Source organism: Bombyx mandarina, chromosome 16, assembly GCF_030267445.1.
Source record: "Bombyx mandarina strain Sakado chromosome 16, ASM3026744v2".
Classification (NCBI taxonomy): Eukaryota; Metazoa; Arthropoda; class Insecta; order Lepidoptera; family Bombycidae; genus Bombyx; species Bombyx mandarina.
Genome location: NC_143222.1, coordinates 617,402 through 634,425, shown reverse-complemented (window position 1 = coordinate 634,425; position 17,024 = coordinate 617,402). Strand labels below are relative to the sequence as shown.

Genomic DNA, 17,024 nt, shown 5'->3' with positions numbered 1-17,024 from the left:
TTACAGGTACCGGATAACGGAAATAAATGTAATATTTTTATTATACACATACATATATTTAATATACATCCATAACCCTGGAAACGACATTTTTTTTATATTTATCATATAAATATCTTCCCTTGGCGGGATTCGAACCCGCGACCCCCTTGTGTAGTGACCATGTCACTTACCACTACACCAGACGGCCGATTGCGGTATCGTCGGGATTCGGCTAACTTCGTGCAACAACAGAGCCTAGCCGATGGAGGCGCGTAGACGCCATCACACTTACCAACCAGCCTTCTTGAAGAGCGATGCCTCCGTCCTAAGAAATGTCATTCGTTTCCGTTTGCTAACGTTAAGAGAAGATTTCTAAATTGTTCTAAGACAACCAACGTGATTGATGTACTCAATATTTCTCTTAGCTCGATCACCCTATTCGCCCCTAGGATGCCTGACGATGGTGTTAATAATTGTGGCTAATCCGATAATATACTATAGTCAGATAATATACAAGTTAATGACCGGTTTTTTTTTCGTTAAATTGTGTTTTTTAGAAATTATATTTAAATATGAATTACATATTGATAAAATGATGAAATATGAATAGTATTTTTCGATATTACCAACAGAATAATAAGAAAATATGAACTGGTTATTTAAAGACAAAATCAAAATCATCTATAAAGTTGATTATTGAGAACACGAATAAAACAACATTTCCTGAAAATAAATCGTAGCTAGATCGATTTATCGCCCCCGAAATACCCTGTATACTAAATTTTATGAAAATCTTTGGATCTGTTTCTGAGATTCAGATTTTAAAATTGAAAACGCTCGAGAAGTACAACGCTATCTATTATCAAATAGCGGAACACATCAAAACTACTCGACCTGTCAGGAATGTTCTCGATACTTCTAGGAATATCGTATCGAGTATAAAAGCGTTGCAAAGATGACACGAAAGCAGTTAGTAATCGGATCGAAGGCGCCGAAAGATAAACTGGTGGTGGGTCGTATTGTGAGTCCTCAGTTGGATACTGTGAGCCAACCTTGCACCAATTTTAATTTTTAGGGCCTTAGCCTTAGCATTTGTTATTTATCTAAAAATAGAATTGTGGCTCTAAGCTGGAACGTGTGTGTCGATTGTTACGTTGTGGTGGATTCCGGGGGCCACTCAATGCCAGGTAAGTCGTGAGCACGCCTGCTCATCATAAAGGTACAAATTATGGCATGTTAATGATTCAGTGGAAGTTTTAATGGTCATTGGTCATATTAATTAAACATTAGTGTAACTATTGTCATTATTCAGTAATTAAGAGCCAGTTTGAATTTTTGAAGTCAGTAATTTAAATGGTCAGGTTTGTCGTTTGTTCATCATTTCGCTGTGAAACATGGCGTGGATAGTACAGGTGAGTTTTTTTTTTTTTTATTGCTTATTGTGTGGACGAGCTCACAGCCCACCTGGTGATAAGTGGTTACTGGAGCCCATAGACATCTACAACGTAAACGCGCCACCCATCTTGAAATATAAGTTCTGTGGTCTCGATATAGTTACAATGGCTGCCCGCCCCACCCTCCAAACCGAAACGCATTTCTGCTTCACAGCAGAAATAGGCAGGGCGGTGGTACCCACCCGCGCGGACTCACAAGAGGTCCTACCACCAGTAATGAGTTTTATTAATTTATTTAAAGCCGATGAGAATCTGCTTAGTTGGATTTTATTTTGGTATCTCCTTCATGCGTTTGATTAGGTCTACTCAATACTTTACCGCGAAGACCGGCGTCGTTGGTCGTTGACTATCGCCTCGACAACTCGTCGGTTGGGCGTCCTCGGGGTGGCCCTGCGAGACTGGTTGTAGTGTTGACCGCGGGAGCCCCCTAACTCTGACCGGGTTCTGAGCCCGTGCGGAGATCGAACGTCAGGTGTAAGAGTGCAGGGGAGTCGTTTAGTGCAGTAGGGCCCTAAAATATCTGTGAGCCCGCGGTCTACTCAAAACCGGCAGCTCGTCAAGTTCCACATACCACGCGCGCCCCCTAGGCGCGAGGACCTCGTAGGAGGTTTGGCCGCGGGCCCTAAAAAAAAGTCTACTCAATACTAGAAAGTACCTCTATTTATAAACTTATCACAGACCACACTCCACGCAGTTTTGTATTCTGCAGCGTGGAGAGAGATTACAGTATTATGCTGAAATCAAGTGTCGATGGTAAATTTATTTGCCTTTAGCAACATTCCAGTACGTTTTTTTATTGCTTAGATGGGTGAACGAGCTCACAGCCCATCTGGTGTTAAGTGGTTACTGGAGCCCATAGACATCTACGACGTAAATGCGCCGCCCACCTTGAGATATAAGTTCTACGGTATCAAGTATAGTTACAACGGCTGCCCTACCCTTCAAACCGAAAGGCATTACTGCTTCACGACAGAAATAGGCAGGGTGGTGGTACCTACCCGCGCGGACCCACAAGAGGTCCTACCACAGTTCGAGAACATTCTCATTCTCAATAGTAAGTTCTTAAAGGAGTATCTCTGGAGTATGTATCGATCTATTTAATATTAAAACTTAATATAATCCATGTATCCCCCAGTTGTTCATGAGGAACAGCGACAGTCCTCGCTCGGAGAGGTGATCTAGTGTTTATTTGATTGCTGTAGACAAGCTAATGGATTTTTGAGTGGTTTTGGGTTAGCGCCCCCTGTAAACACCACAACTGAGAGTCTGTGCTAGTAAAAATGAAGTCAGAATCTCTATTTAGCTTAACCAGGACGTAATTTTTTTTGATAAATTTAGTTTTTTTTTCCAGTTAATCTTGGCCTGTTTATTCTCTCTGAACGTGAGTTGTCATTTCTATCCTATCAACAATGCAGTGAGAACTCCGGAAACACCGTTTAGAAATTCGGATCCAGTTAATTATCTTCAAAAACTGTTATATGGCTACGGAACTGGTTACGATTATTATGATGAAGATTTTCCTGGTGGAAGCTACAACATTCCAGGTCTGCCTAAACATAGTTTTTTTTTATTGCTTAGATGGGTGGACGAGCTCATGGCCTACCTGGTGTTAAGTGGTTACCGGAGCCCATAGACATCTAAAACGTAAATGGCACCATCCACCTTCAGACATGAGTTCTAAGGTCTCACTTTTAACAGCACAGCGGCTGCCCCGCTCTAAAAACCGAAACGCATTACTGCTTCACGGCACAAATAGGCAGGCAACCTACCCCTGCGGATTCACAAGACGTCTCACCACCAGTAATTACGCAAATTATAATTTTAAAGGTTTGATTTTTATTGCATGATGTTGTTCCTTCGTGCAAGTCGATCGTCAACATTTGTTAAGTACGTATTTTGATAGAAAAATTGGTCCCTGTCAGCGGGATTCGAGCACCGCTGCATCGCTTAATACGAACGCACCGGGCGTCTGATTCTTGACCACAACTATTTAATAAAGTAGTATAACTAATAATGATCATCATCGGGTTTTAGATCTTGGAGACCTAATCATAGAAAGACGAAACCATAAAGTACCTCATGACCTTCGCAACGTCGAGAATCCAAGTCAGAGATCAGAACATCGCGACCCTCAAGATTACACGGCACTTAATGAACGAAAGTCTCAGGATAAGCATACTGAAAATTTAATACCTAACCTAACAAATAGTCATAAATCCTATGGTTACACTGGTATAGATAAGGACGAGTCTATTGTTAGTCAAGACAAAGTGGCGTTTACAAATGATAATGGGAATTTATATCAAAGTAAAGAATCTCGTTCCGAAAACTCAGGAACCTCAACACAGGATACTGTGCCCAAAATTATTTATGTACAGACAGACGGCTTACAAGATAATCAATTGTATCAAGTGGCAGGAAGCAGCGGAGACTCCATAATTATGTCTCGCGCTCAAACAAACAAAGGTCCCTTGTATTATATAGTGAAACCAAATAATTTTAATGCTGCAAATAACTTAGAACAATCGACAATATTACCTCAAACAAGCGCATTAAATAATGACGCTAGTTACATCATTAGATATGCTAATGAACAGCCTAATGAATTTTCTAATGTCCCAAAAAATAATGATGATACACCAAATATGAATTTTGGATCTCAGAATAGTAATCACCAAAGCACACATAATACAATACGATCCGATAAAAATAATCCTACTGTTGATAATTTTTTTACAAATGCTAATGGGAATAGAAAGAAGGAAGAATTGGATTTAGATCAAAGCTATAAAAATCCTTCAAATTATGAAAAGCAGAATATTCAACCAATAATTTTAGTTTTAGCAAATCCATACATGAACCGCCCGAGTTCTGATATGAGTACTATCAACCCAAAAAAAGGACAAACTTTTAATAATAAGCCAAACAGAGGAGAAATTCTAAACACGGATAAAAATGTAAAGAGAGGTGAACATTTAAACACAGAGGAACATTTACAAATCAGTGCTGAAGGCGATAATGATCTAGAGGATGATGTAATGAAATCCATAATTGCAGCTTTAAAAGATCTTCCAGCTATCACTGATCAAGATTTTAAAGTAATAAAAATAATAACTAATAACTCTCCGACTGAAAATAGCAAGAATTCAATTCAATTGAATCGGGATGCAGAGAATACGGAAAATCCAATGAGCTCTGATGAAATATCTACAGAATCTAGAATGAAACAGAATGTTCCTACTATCAGAAATAGAGCTAATGGAATAGTTAATAATAGTTCTGTTTTAGATGGGAAGAACGTAGACAATCCAGCAAATATGCGATCTAATACTTTAGAAACACCATTTCAAGTAGATGATGGTATAGAACTCTATCGCATTATTTCTGTTGCATCAGAAAAGGACTTGAATGATTTAAGAAAATACATCACGGTTAATGGAAAGGGTCCTAATAATGAGAAGGTACATATCGGAGATACTATAAATAAGCCATTAAAATATCAATCTGAAGATACACTTGATACCCAGAAAACAGCAAATACTTCAGATGCAAGCGGGGCGATGAACTCAATTTCGAAAGAAAATATTGCTTCTAATGTAGAAACTAAACCACTTGTCGAGAAATTACCAACAACCAATGCAAATACGGCCAGCATTGAAGAATCTAAAATAATGGGTGTTTTGGCTAATGCTAGAGCTTTTGGCAAATCCAGTAGTTCGTTTGGAGACAAAGTGGAAGATATCGATGGTTTTGTTGTCCAACCAGCTGTGATGATAACATCATTCAAAGATAATAATTGACCAAATCTTGGCATTAATGGAAGTTAAATTAAATTTTTAAATGAATATTTTGTTTTATTTTATTTTATTTTCATTACATTAACCATTTTCATAATAAATTGTAAATAGGAGTTCAACCACAATCAATTCACAAACACTTCGACTTTCAGGTTTTAGGAGCATATTTATTTATTTATCGAAATAAAACAAATGCTTAAAGTGAATCATTAATTTATTGAATTTATTTTCAATGATAACATAATTTAAATTTACAATAACTGAAATTATGTGCGTGTATAAATAAAAAAATCTATAATTTTATGCCACCCTAGGAATTGTCATGGTTTGTATAACATGTTTCGATTATATGTAAGTATATAATTACGTAATTTGAATAAAACTTTGAATTTAAATAAAAAAAAGTAAAAAATACGTTTGTCACTTGATTTATATTTTCCTTAAATATTAATAATAATTATAAGTAGTTTATTTTTTAATTAAAATTGAAAGTTTAAATATAATTTCGAATTATATTAATATATTTTTTTAAAAGCATCCATTCTCCTAACGTGCTATCACAACATTTAAAGGCAAATAACATTTGGACCTTCCGCTTGCAAATAACTACTGGAGTAAACAGCGCCCCAGACAGGGAATCACATTCTGAACACTTCTTAATTAAACAAAAAAGGAAAAGGAGAGAAAATTCATGAAAATGTTATACAACACTACATAATTAGATTATGTACGGAATATCGTAACTAGAAATTTATTTAGTTTCAATTGACAAAGATATGAAAGATCATTGATTTGTACAAAAAGAAACATGATTTTTCTTACAGAATTTCTCGAATTCCTAAATATTTTTTTTTACTATGCCCAACTGTACTCGAACTGCTTGAATTTCAATTACTTTGTATTAAATTTGATTAAAAGCATTTCAGGCGTATCACGAATTGTTAGATCGCATATTCTGTTTGGATGTAGTGATCTAAGCCCGGATATTACTTGTAAAATTAAGAACAATCAAAGAATGGAAAAAAATATGTATAATCATTAGTTAAAAAGACTATTTTTATTTTAAAACTGCCAATGGGACTTTGCCACGCTTCTATGACCCTGTGTAATCTAAATACCGTTCCTAGCGATTTAAAAATTTACCTACATAATATATGAATAACGTGCTTCAAGTCTGCCCATATATATAAAATAAACTGAAAAAAAATTAAGTAAAATAAAACTAAATTCAAGTTTCTAAGGTATTATCTTATCTCTTTTTCATAATAGCCGACGAAAAACAACAGAAAGCTGGTTGTTTTGAGAAAACGAGACATTTTCAAGAAATATAAATTATGTATAGTCCGTGGTCGTTACCACGTATACGTCTACGTCCGCGTTGAGGTTGATGTCTCCAACTAGGCTCGTAAAGTATCTCATAGAGCTCATCGAGTTAGGTTGGGTGTCTTATCAACACTCATAAAAAATATATAACAATTAAATTTAATTGCCTAGAAAATATAACTCAAAATAATCATGGCGTCTCTTATTGGGCAGACCTTAATTGAAAATTGCCTAAGCTTTTATCAAACGTAAGCTTATTACAGGGGAAAAATTGGTCATTCGCATACCGCGCCGACAGCTTCCAGCCGATTGTCAATAGGAGAACCGTTCACTTTGAAAACTCTTTTCAAAACTAGAAATTGTCAATATTAAATATAATATTTTTCGTTTAAGTATTTATAAATATTAATGGTGGAAGGACCTCTTGTGAGTCTGCGCGGGTGGGTACCACCAATCTGCCTATTTCTGCCGTGAAGCAGTAATGCGTTTTGGTTTGAAGGGTGGGGCAGCCGTTGTAACTATACTTGAGACCTTAGAACTTATATCTCAAGGTGGGTGGCGCATTTACGTTGTGAATGTCTATGGGCTCCAGTAACCACTTAACACCAAGTGGGCTGTGAGCTCGTCCCCCCCATCTAAGCAATAAAAACATAATATATTTTTTATCATATCTTCTCTTAGTTAAAAAGAAATGTTATCCAACACCATTTGTAACTAATATGGCGTAAGTAAATAATCAATCGGAGTTTTCAAAGTAAACATTTTCATATTCTTATGACACAAACATTATATACAATACAAAGTATTTTAAAAAGATAATAGGTATTTTATAAATACATTCAATAAAAAAATTTAAATATGTACACGTATTATGAATCTAATTAACTGAGTTTTTCATTATTAATAAAAATCTTAAGCTATTTACATTACATTAATAAGCATTGAGCAATCATTTGTATAATTCATTTACAAACACTAGACATTAACAGAAAAATTAAAAATCTCTGTTTTTATATTAACATTCATTAAAATTGTGATTGTGAATTAATTTTAGCGCATGAAATAGAGTTTATAATGTGATCCTAAATCTTAATTACATTTCTTTTTAATTCGTCATATTGATAACCGGACACGTCACAACACGGAGGATTTTATGGAAAATTTCCTGAACCTTCATCAAGGTCAAAAGAAAAATTTTGGTCCACTTCAGTCGCGTCGCTAGCGTGGCGCCCGGACGTGTCCGTGGACAGCACGACCGGTCACAGCTGTTTTGTTCGCCTTCGACGACTGACGCTTTTGTATTCGAATCTCTCCCATATACTTCAGATAATTATAATTTAACTAGCTGACCCGGCAGACTTCGTAGTACCTCAATCAAAAAATAAAAACTTAAAACAAACAAAAGGAATCCGCCCGACAGGGGACACATCAAAAGAAAGACAAAATTGTTATTTTTATTTAATTCCGAACATTTTCATATTTATCTACCTTTTAAACCTTCTCTGGACTTCCACAAATAATTTATAATTTAAGACCAAAATTAGGCAAATCGGTCGAGCCGTTCTCGAGTTTTAGCGAGACTAACGAACAGCAATTCATTTTTATATACATAGATTTATAAATTATGGTAATATTTTCTTCTATTTAATACAAGATACTGTATTAAATAGTTTCATTGTTGTATAATACTATTGTATGAGCGTAAATTGTTATAATAATTATGTAGCAGCAGCAGAGACCCGAGTGCTCGGCTCATTTTTTACATCATTTAAAATACAAATGAATGTTTGTATGTTTGTCCTCTGTGTGATCCTAGACCGTTAATCCAACTGTGGTGAAGCTGTAGTCACGTTACGCTCTGTGTGCTTAGTGCGAGTTTCTTAACATTCTCGATAGCGTAAAAGTTAACTCAAATTTGTATGCAATTGGAACAGCGCCCCTAGCGTCAAACGTACGCAAACGATCCCATTCCATACAAATATGAGTTAACTTTTACGCTATCGAGAACTTTAAAAAACTCGCACTAAGCACACTGAACATAGCTGACTAATGTATGAAAACATCGGTTTGTTTGTCTATACATGTGCACCGTCCGCGTCAGCTTGGAACAGAAACCTTTTCTTTCATCCCAGTTGGATTGGCCCAAGGACGCATACAGGATAAGCGCACGCTAGCGTCAGTTTACCGAGCAGTGACCCCCGCTCTGCGGAAGATCTTCCCTTTGTCGTTAAAGCTCCCAAAAATTATTATTACTTCAAATTCGTAGATAAAATTTTAATCATTTTTTTTAAATACGCTTTTATTAGCTTCAGACGTATGTATGTGACGGAATCTTTGAACATTATTTTGACCCCCTTCAAAATGTCGGATTAACTCGAAATTTGGTATACTTATTAAGAACTGATGACAATTCAATATTAAAAAAAAAAAAAAAAGAAATTCAACTAAAAAATGAAAAATAAATAATAGTTTAAAAACACTAATAAAATACGCTTCTGTAGAAAAGTCAACTAAAATATAGAAAATAAATTTTAATAAATTTGAATTAAAAAATTATTTTATTGTAAAAAAAAGCGTATTTTGTTAGTTTATTTTTTAAACTATTATTTATTCTCGGTACCTCATCTAAGGTTTTCACAAGATGAACAAACAAATGACAAGTTAACATAGTAAACTTGTCTACCTTTAAGCACTTTATAGTTACGAAAGCCTTAAAACAAAACTAAATAACGAAAGCTGTTAAACTTTGAAATGGTTATAAGATCTTCAGTCATCCGTGACGGTTACACTTTAGTTAAGTTGTTTTCTGATGTCACACACGTGGTGACGTTGCTGACAATCCTCCTCCGTGTGGTGAGGCTGGCGCGTCCGCACTTGGATGCACTCTGTGTGTCCTCTCTGTGGTGGGAGTGGGCGGCGCTAGCAGGGGAGTGCCGGGAGTAGCGGCACCCCCGGGGCAGGGTGGAGGCGTGTCTCCGCGGACGGTGAGTGACCCCCGCGGGGTCCGGTACATCACCGAGACTCCCCTTCGCCCTTCGAGGGTGCGAATAGAATGTGTTATTGAGCGACTTCACCGAGTAATGTTACTAACCGCCTAGACTGTGTGGCAACCTTCAGACGCGAGGCTACTTTGGGTAGTAAGTAACAAGTAGGGAGTTGGCGTAGACCAGGGTGAGAAGGAACGTAAATTAGATAATGCCGAGCAGACCAGGAATCTCATGTTTTTTTAAATTTTATTTTTATTGCTTAGATGGGTGGACGAGCTCACAGTCCACATGGTGTTAAATGGATACTGGAGCCCATAGACATCTACAACGTAAATGCGCCACCCATCTTGAGACATAAGCTCTAAGGTCACAAGTATAGGTACAACGGCTGCCCTACCCTTCAAAGCGAAGCACATTACTGCTTAACGGCAGAAATAGGCAGGGTGGTGGTACCTACCCGCGCGAACTCACAAGAGGTCCTACCACCAGCGAAGGTCATGTCTAAGGGCTCCAATAGCAGCTTAACTTCAAATGGACTGTGAACTAGTTTGCCGACTTATGAGAGAGATGAAATTATTTTTATATGTCAATTTCATGCAGTTTTTTCCTTACCCAAGACTTATTTAGATTCTGAGAGCGATGGATATAATTATATCGTTAAAACTGAAGGCTGTACTTTATTTACCTTGACTGGAGACTTCTCCTTCTCTTGGTTCTGATCTCGTTCTGCGACTGACTCCAGGGCTACGTCAAATGAAGATTGTCTGCGGAAAAGTCATCATTTTGATTATCAATTAGAGGATGGTAATTCAGGTGCACATTAGCACAGTAGCAGCAGCATGCGGCCCTGCGTCGACCGTCCGGTGCAGCGTGGCTTGGGTCACGATGCAAAACTAACTTGGACCTCATGACTCCAAGTAGACGGCGACATTCGCGTCGTGAGGTTAACCTACCGTGAGGTTAAACTAACCTACCCTTTAAGAGCAGGCGACTGCTGGGTTCTCAGTTCTTGTAGTCAAGGCTTTGAATTCTCACGATGAGTGACATGATGATTGAATCTGAGGCTGCCGACTGTCGGCGTCGGCTAATGAAAAGCAAGACATCCTGACCTCTCCGTGAGATAGTTTCCGGGCGCCGACAGGGATCTACCAGTCCGGGCGAGACCACTTCTCTTGGCGGCCGCGGTTTTCTCTCCCTCTCCTTTCCCGCTACCGGATTCTCTTCTTGAAGTGCTGCCTTCGCGACTTCGTAAGAAAGGGTTCTGCAACCAGAAAAAATTGTTCAGATTACTAAAAAAATATCAAAATATTATACTTATATCGAAATGGTTAGATAAAATAAGAATTGCGACAACCAATAATGAATATGAACACATCTCAGTACAATAAGAGAGTTCGACTGGAGATGAGCCAGTCAATTGGAGGTAGAGAGAAAAGAAGAAAATCTATTACGAGATCTGTGAGATAACAGAGAGGGACCTCAGTCAGCGGTGGCATGTATGTAGTACTGCTCTCACTAATAAAGGGAGTTGGTCTGCAGACCCTGACACGCGAGGTTGGGGGCACAATTGGGCATAATAAGATTGAACCGCTGCTGTACCTACCGCTCAGCATCTGGCGGTAGAGGTAGGGGGCAGGATGGTAGGAAGCTGAATTAACGACTAAAATTACCTGAAAGCTATGCTTTTTAAGCATAGTTTTGATGAGTATGAGCGTAGAGAGGTTAGGTATAGAGGTGACGACTCTCGCCATATCCTCTTCCGTCACCTCTACCAGCCTGCAGTTCTCCTGCTCCGAGGGCAGGAGGTCCCTGCCTCCCGCTGTAATCCATTCGTCGTCCTGATCAAAAATATGGGGTTATTGATGAACAGGATGTTTTGTTGCTGTTAATATACAAAAAATACCACTTGATAATATTTTGTTAGTGTGATTTTTAAAACTATGATGGATATTGGAATTATTAGATCAAATTAGAAGAAATGTGGTAGATGTAGTGGGTATGTACAGCCTGATCGCGCAGCGGAGCAGAGTTCTTCCCTCTATTTTTTTTATTGCCTTTGTAGGCAGATGAGCATACGGCCCACCTGATGGTAAGTGGTGACCGTCGCTCAAGGACGTCAACAATGCCAGGGGCAGAGCCAAGCCGCTGCCTACCATTAAACCCTCTCACTGGACTCGTTTCGTGGATTCCCAGCGATTTCCAAATGATCATTCTTGCAAAGTGCCGTCTGGTTCTAGAATAAGTTTCCCTTCCTAATGTTCTTAGAGCGCTATAGTCAACAAAGGCATACGAATCCATGGGCCGCCTGATGCAACTAGTTACTATCAGTTAAAAACACTGTTCATGTCTAGAGCCAAGATGCCCACCGAACTTAAATACCTTAATTTCCGGCATAGTGGCTCTTTTTGCTGGGTCTTTATCTAGCATGCGACTAAGAAGATGCCTCAGCGATTTCGAAGGCTGGTATCTCGCAGGATATGTCAGCGGGTCATTCAGGATTTTCCTCTGGAGCTCCACGACGGAAGTTCCGACCCAGGGAACTCTGCCTGTCACCATCGCGTACAACGTCACCCCGAGAGACCAAATGTCAGCTGCCTGAGGACAACCGAAAAATTCAATCAACATGCACTCCAGTACAAATTTCGAACCTGTGAATATTTCTTTGCTAAAAAACTAGTGCCAAATATTATGAATAATGATTTTTAATTCAATGAATTTTAAACATCTGAATCAAGTTACCCCTGCCAACTGACTTCGTCAAGGCAACAATGTCATGATGGAATAATTGTGTGTGCGTGTGCGTGCGTTGCTGTGTGTGTGTTGTGTATTTGTGTTTGTGCGTGTGTATGTGTGTGTGCGTTAATTTAATAGTTTTTTTATTGCTTGGATGGGTGGGAGAGCTCACAGCCCACCTGGTGTTAAGTGGTAACTGGAGCCAATAGACATCTACAACGTAAAAGCGCCACCCACTTTGAGATATAAGTTCTAAGATCTCAGTATAGTTACAACGGCTGCCCCACCCTTCAAACTGAAATGCATTACTGCTTCACGGCAGAAGAAGACGGGGTGGAGGTACCTACCTGTGCGGACTCACAAGAGGTCCTTCCACCAGTGAAAGATATAGATAGAGAAGATATGTAATATGAGTAGGTATGCTTTACTTGTGATATGGTGATGTGGTTCACATGAAAAGGGTCAGTTATAGCCCTATGCTGCCTATTTCTGCCGTGAAACATTCATACGTACTAGTTTGAAGGATGGGACAGGCTATTTAAGCTTCATGGATTGTCTATTAACCACTTAAAATCAGGTGGGCTGTGAACACATCCATTTTTAAATAAGAAGTATCAAGATTTAGTTCGAGTTTGTAATTAAAAACGAATTTTATATCTAATCGGTCATGAATAAGGCATATGTCATTAGCGGCGGACTTAGATAAATGGATTCGTTGAAATAAAACTACGTCCGAGAGATAATTGATTGACGAATCAATAATGACTGTCGCACCGCGCCCGTGAGGCCGCACGCAGCCATGTGGCCAAGCTGTGTACCCGGATTGAGACCATCTACAATAGGCCTGTTTTACTTCACTACATAGTATAAAACAAAGTCGCTTTCTCTGTCCCTATAACCTTATGTATGCTTAAATCTTTAAAACTACGCAACGGATTTTGGTGCTGTTTTTTTTAATAGTTAGAGTGATTGAAGAGGAAGGTTTATATGTATAATAACATCCATTAAATAGTGGAGAAATCAATAATAAATTACAGTTTCCGAAGTAAGCGAGTGCGGGTCGCTAGTATCCTATAAGCAGCAATTACATAAATATTTCGTACATGATATAGTTAGCGCGTGCGGGTAGGTACTACAATACTGCAGATTTCTGGTCATGACTTTCCGACTTGAAGGGTTAGGCAGTCGCCATACCCAATACAACTGAGACTCATGTGTCAAGGTGGATCGGCGATGACTTGGTCCCCTTGATATCAGATAGACCATAAGCTTGTCAGCTGAAACAGACTTAGCCAGAAATCAATAACTATTTTCTAACGAGGAAAGAGCATAAATTGCAAAGTTGCTGATGGTATAATTTTTTTGGACGTGTGAGCGTGTGTTTGGGCATACTCCATAATTTAGCCGGGAGGTGACGGTTTTCTAACAACTCTCCAAGTGCCTTTGAAGGAAACCTTAGAGGTCAAGAGCAGCTGCTTCGTGAATGTATTTATGACCGGATTGGAAACGCGAACCGCTCAGAAAGCTCACTGGGAATAACCGACTGATGCTATTAGCTTAACATCGCAACGACTCTTCGGCGAGTTCAATAAGTACGGTCAGGTGTCCATTGGTTGCTGCCAGTGTCAGCACTGGTAGCAACCAACATCACCGAGAGTGAATCGGAAGGATCCGCGAGAATGGAGTGGTATACAGGAGTAGATCCTACTAAAATATCCCGGGTCTCCAATTCTGTAAGCTGCATGTAAAGAAAAACCTTTATTATTTCAAACTCTTTAGTTTTAAAAAATGATTTTTCTTCATGTCATTCAGTGAAGTCTCTCATTCCGTAAAAAAGAAAGTTCAGTTTGTTTAAAATATTAATTTAAAAAGGAATTAAGAGTTTTCAAATGTTGTTTTCTTATTATTTTACAGAAAACACAATTAAGTCTTTTATTGTTTATTCATTGTAAAATATTCCATAACATTATATCCTATTACGCATACGCCTGTACCGCGGCGGTCCGCGCCAACGTCACCCTTATCCTGGCATTTCATTCGATGTTTACTTGTACAGTTAAAAAAAAATCAAACCTAAGAATTGCCAAATAAGATTGGTTTTCGTTTAAAACTCAGTTACTTGTACGGATACGCCGAAAACATTACATAAATTTAATCAAAACTAAATTAGCCGCTTCAAGTGAACTCAACGACGTATTATTTTGGGCGACGTTTGAATCTACGCTTGGACGGATCCAGAAGATCCAGGGATTCCTCAGAGTTTTGCCAAACTATGTCATCATCATAATCGGTTGCTCTAGGCAGAGCAGTCGTGGTCATGTGGAATTTTTGCTTATTAAAGCCTTGACAGATGCTTTCCATAATTTGCGAACCGAAGCCCAGCGCACACACTCGTTAAGTGGGGTTTCAGTAGGGTCTTTTACCTGATCAGTCCAACGCATGGGGATTCGTCCACGAGATTTCTTACCATTGACCCTACCCTGAACAACAAGTTTCTCGATAGACTCTGCTAGCCAAACTTTGTATTAGTGTTTTATAACCAACGGACGCACCCGACGCCTCGGTTTGCGTGAGCAGTAGTTACACATCATTAATCAGTCGTCCGGGAATACGGTTACAAACTTAACTTTAAAAGTAACTACCGCAGTCAGGGAAGGACTTGCTCCCTGAAGGCTCTTGTGAAGACATCCAGTCACACTTGTCACTGTAGGACGTGTGGTGCTCCCCTTGATTTAGGCAACGATATTAATTTGTGCAAAACAAACAAACCCATATATTTGTTTGTGATTATGATTTTTTTATTGCTTTTCTCAAATTATTACCGGTATTATAATTATAGCGTCTGTGTGCCCAAAACACGTCATTACGGATCCTCCTGATCCATTAACGGTGCTTTTAGGTACCACAAGCACCGGTACCTTCCTCGTCGAACACGTCGCTTGCGACGAATGGCTCGACGAGCGAATTAACCCATAGACACAGCCCACTGAGGTTCTCGCCGGATCTTCTCAGTGGGTCGCGTTTGCGATTCGGTAGTAGATTCTGCGAAGCACTGCTCTTGCGAGGGTCAGTGTTAGCACCGCTCCGGTTTGAGCCCCGTGAGCTCACCTACATGTTATTGCGAAACCGATATAGCCTCTTAAGGCTATCAGCATAGGTAGGGAAAAAATAAATAATAGTTTAAAAAAACTAAAAAACACGCTTTATATAAAATTCAACTAAAAAAGAGAAAATGGGGTGCTTTTTAAGATATTATTGAAATAATAATGCTTCTATTCATATCTGTCAGAAAAATATTTATAACTAATAACACCATGCACCCCACATTTTTTTTACAATAAAATATATATATTTTTTACACTATTTTTAATTTAATTTCATTACAATTTATTTTATATTTTTTAGATGAATTTTATATAAAGCGTGATTTTTAGTTTTTTTAAACATAATTTATTTTTCATTTTTTAGTTGAATTTCAATTTTTTTTTCAATTCTTTTTAAAAAAAATTTTAAATATTGAATTGTCATCGGTCCTCGATAAATCTACAAAGTTTGAATGAAATCTGGCCGTTTAAAGTGGGTCAAAATCGCGTCTAAAGGAGTCAGTTACAAACATACACACAAGTGAAGCTAATATAAAGCGTGTAAAAAGGATAGGGTTGTGAGTATTGAAGAGCGGGCTCTGCTGTCGTGAGTGTACCTGTCCGTCGTAGTTGTCTGGTCCGGCGAAAGTCTCCGGCGCGCGGAAGGCGGGCGTGCCGACGGCGCCCGACACGCGGCCAGCGCCCGCCAGCTCGCCGCATGCGCCCAGATCCGCCACCTGGACGCCACCCTCGCGCAGCAGCAGGTTCGCAGGCTTGATGTCGCGGTGGGCTATCCTTTGGAAGTGCACTGTCCGAATTGACAAAAACACTATTCAAATTAGCACTCCATGGTTTTTAACCAGATCAAATGGAGTTTGATGATGAATGGAGTCTGGTGGTAGAACCTCTTGTGAGTCCGCACGGGTAGGTACCACCAACCAGCCTATTTCTGCCATGAAGCAGTAATGCGTTTCGGTTTGAAGATTGGGGCAGCCGTTGTAACTATACTTGATACCTTAGAACTTATATCTCAAGGTGGGTGGCGCGTTTACGTTGTAGATGTCTATGGGCTCCAGTAAGCACTTAACACTAGGTGGGCTGTGAGCTCGTCAACCCATCTAAGCAATAAAAAAAAAAGATTGCTTTGAATCCCGATATTGCAATACCGGGTTACCTCACCTACGGAGCGTCACTGACTTGGTTGGGAAACGGATTTCTACAATCAGTAAAGTACATTTCGGACTGGTTCTCTGTTAACCTGTGTTTGTAAACGGAGATTGTTATGGAACAATTGTCGGTGGAGTGGCGTCTTTTCCAGCTTCAAAATGACGGTCTGTCTGGCTATTGTTCAGAATATACATGTCTGTGACCGTAGCATCGTAAAACCATTGTACTGTACTGTCGCGGCATCGAAGAACCATTGATGCCTGTTGTAGTGATTTGATAATATCTTCACATTATTTTCCTAAATACCCCCTAGGTGACCTGAGTCCGCACAGAGTGGTTCTATCATTGGCACGTCTTTGTCGCGAAGTAATCTTGCATTTCGGTTTTGAAAAGTGGGACACCTGTTACAGTATTTGCATACAGCACTGTCATATGACATTTGGGGCTTCGACCATCATTCTCTAGTTTAATGCTGAACTAATAGCTATTCTTCACGGA

General features: G+C 39.0%; 2 protein-coding genes across 3 annotated transcripts in view; one reads left to right on the top strand and one right to left on the bottom strand.

Annotated features, from left to right (window-relative positions):
* Nucleotides 1–1,162: 1,162 nt before the first annotated feature.
* LOC114246221 (uncharacterized) lies at nt 1,163–5,281 on the top strand. The gene is made up of 3 exons (XM_089733802.1): nt 1,163–1,394; nt 2,788–2,980; nt 3,471–5,281. The coding sequence occupies exons 1-3, from the start codon at nt 1,377–1,379 to the stop codon at nt 5,234–5,236; spliced, it is 1,977 nt and encodes a 658-aa protein (XP_089589928.1). The 5' UTR covers nt 1,163–1,376; the 3' UTR covers nt 5,237–5,281.
* Nucleotides 5,282–5,429: 148 nt separating this feature from the next.
* The window catches only part of LOC114246292 (calcium/calmodulin-dependent protein kinase kinase 2), a 160,038-nt gene continuing 148,443 nt past the window's right edge, over nt 5,430–17,024 (bottom strand). For both annotated transcript variants that reach the window (XM_089733804.1, XM_089733805.1), the window contains 6 exons: nt 15,977–16,167; nt 11,923–12,138; nt 11,214–11,381; nt 10,653–10,804; nt 10,229–10,307; nt 5,430–9,589 (listed from right to left, as the gene is read on the bottom strand). In XM_089733804.1, the coding sequence (XP_089589930.1) occupies nt 9,569–9,589; nt 10,229–10,307; nt 10,653–10,804; nt 11,214–11,381; nt 11,923–12,138; nt 15,977–16,167 (827 nt within the window). In that variant the 3' untranslated portion in view covers nt 5,430–9,568. The remainder of the gene's footprint in view (nt 9,590–10,228; nt 10,308–10,652; nt 10,805–11,213; nt 11,382–11,922; nt 12,139–15,976; nt 16,168–17,024) is intronic.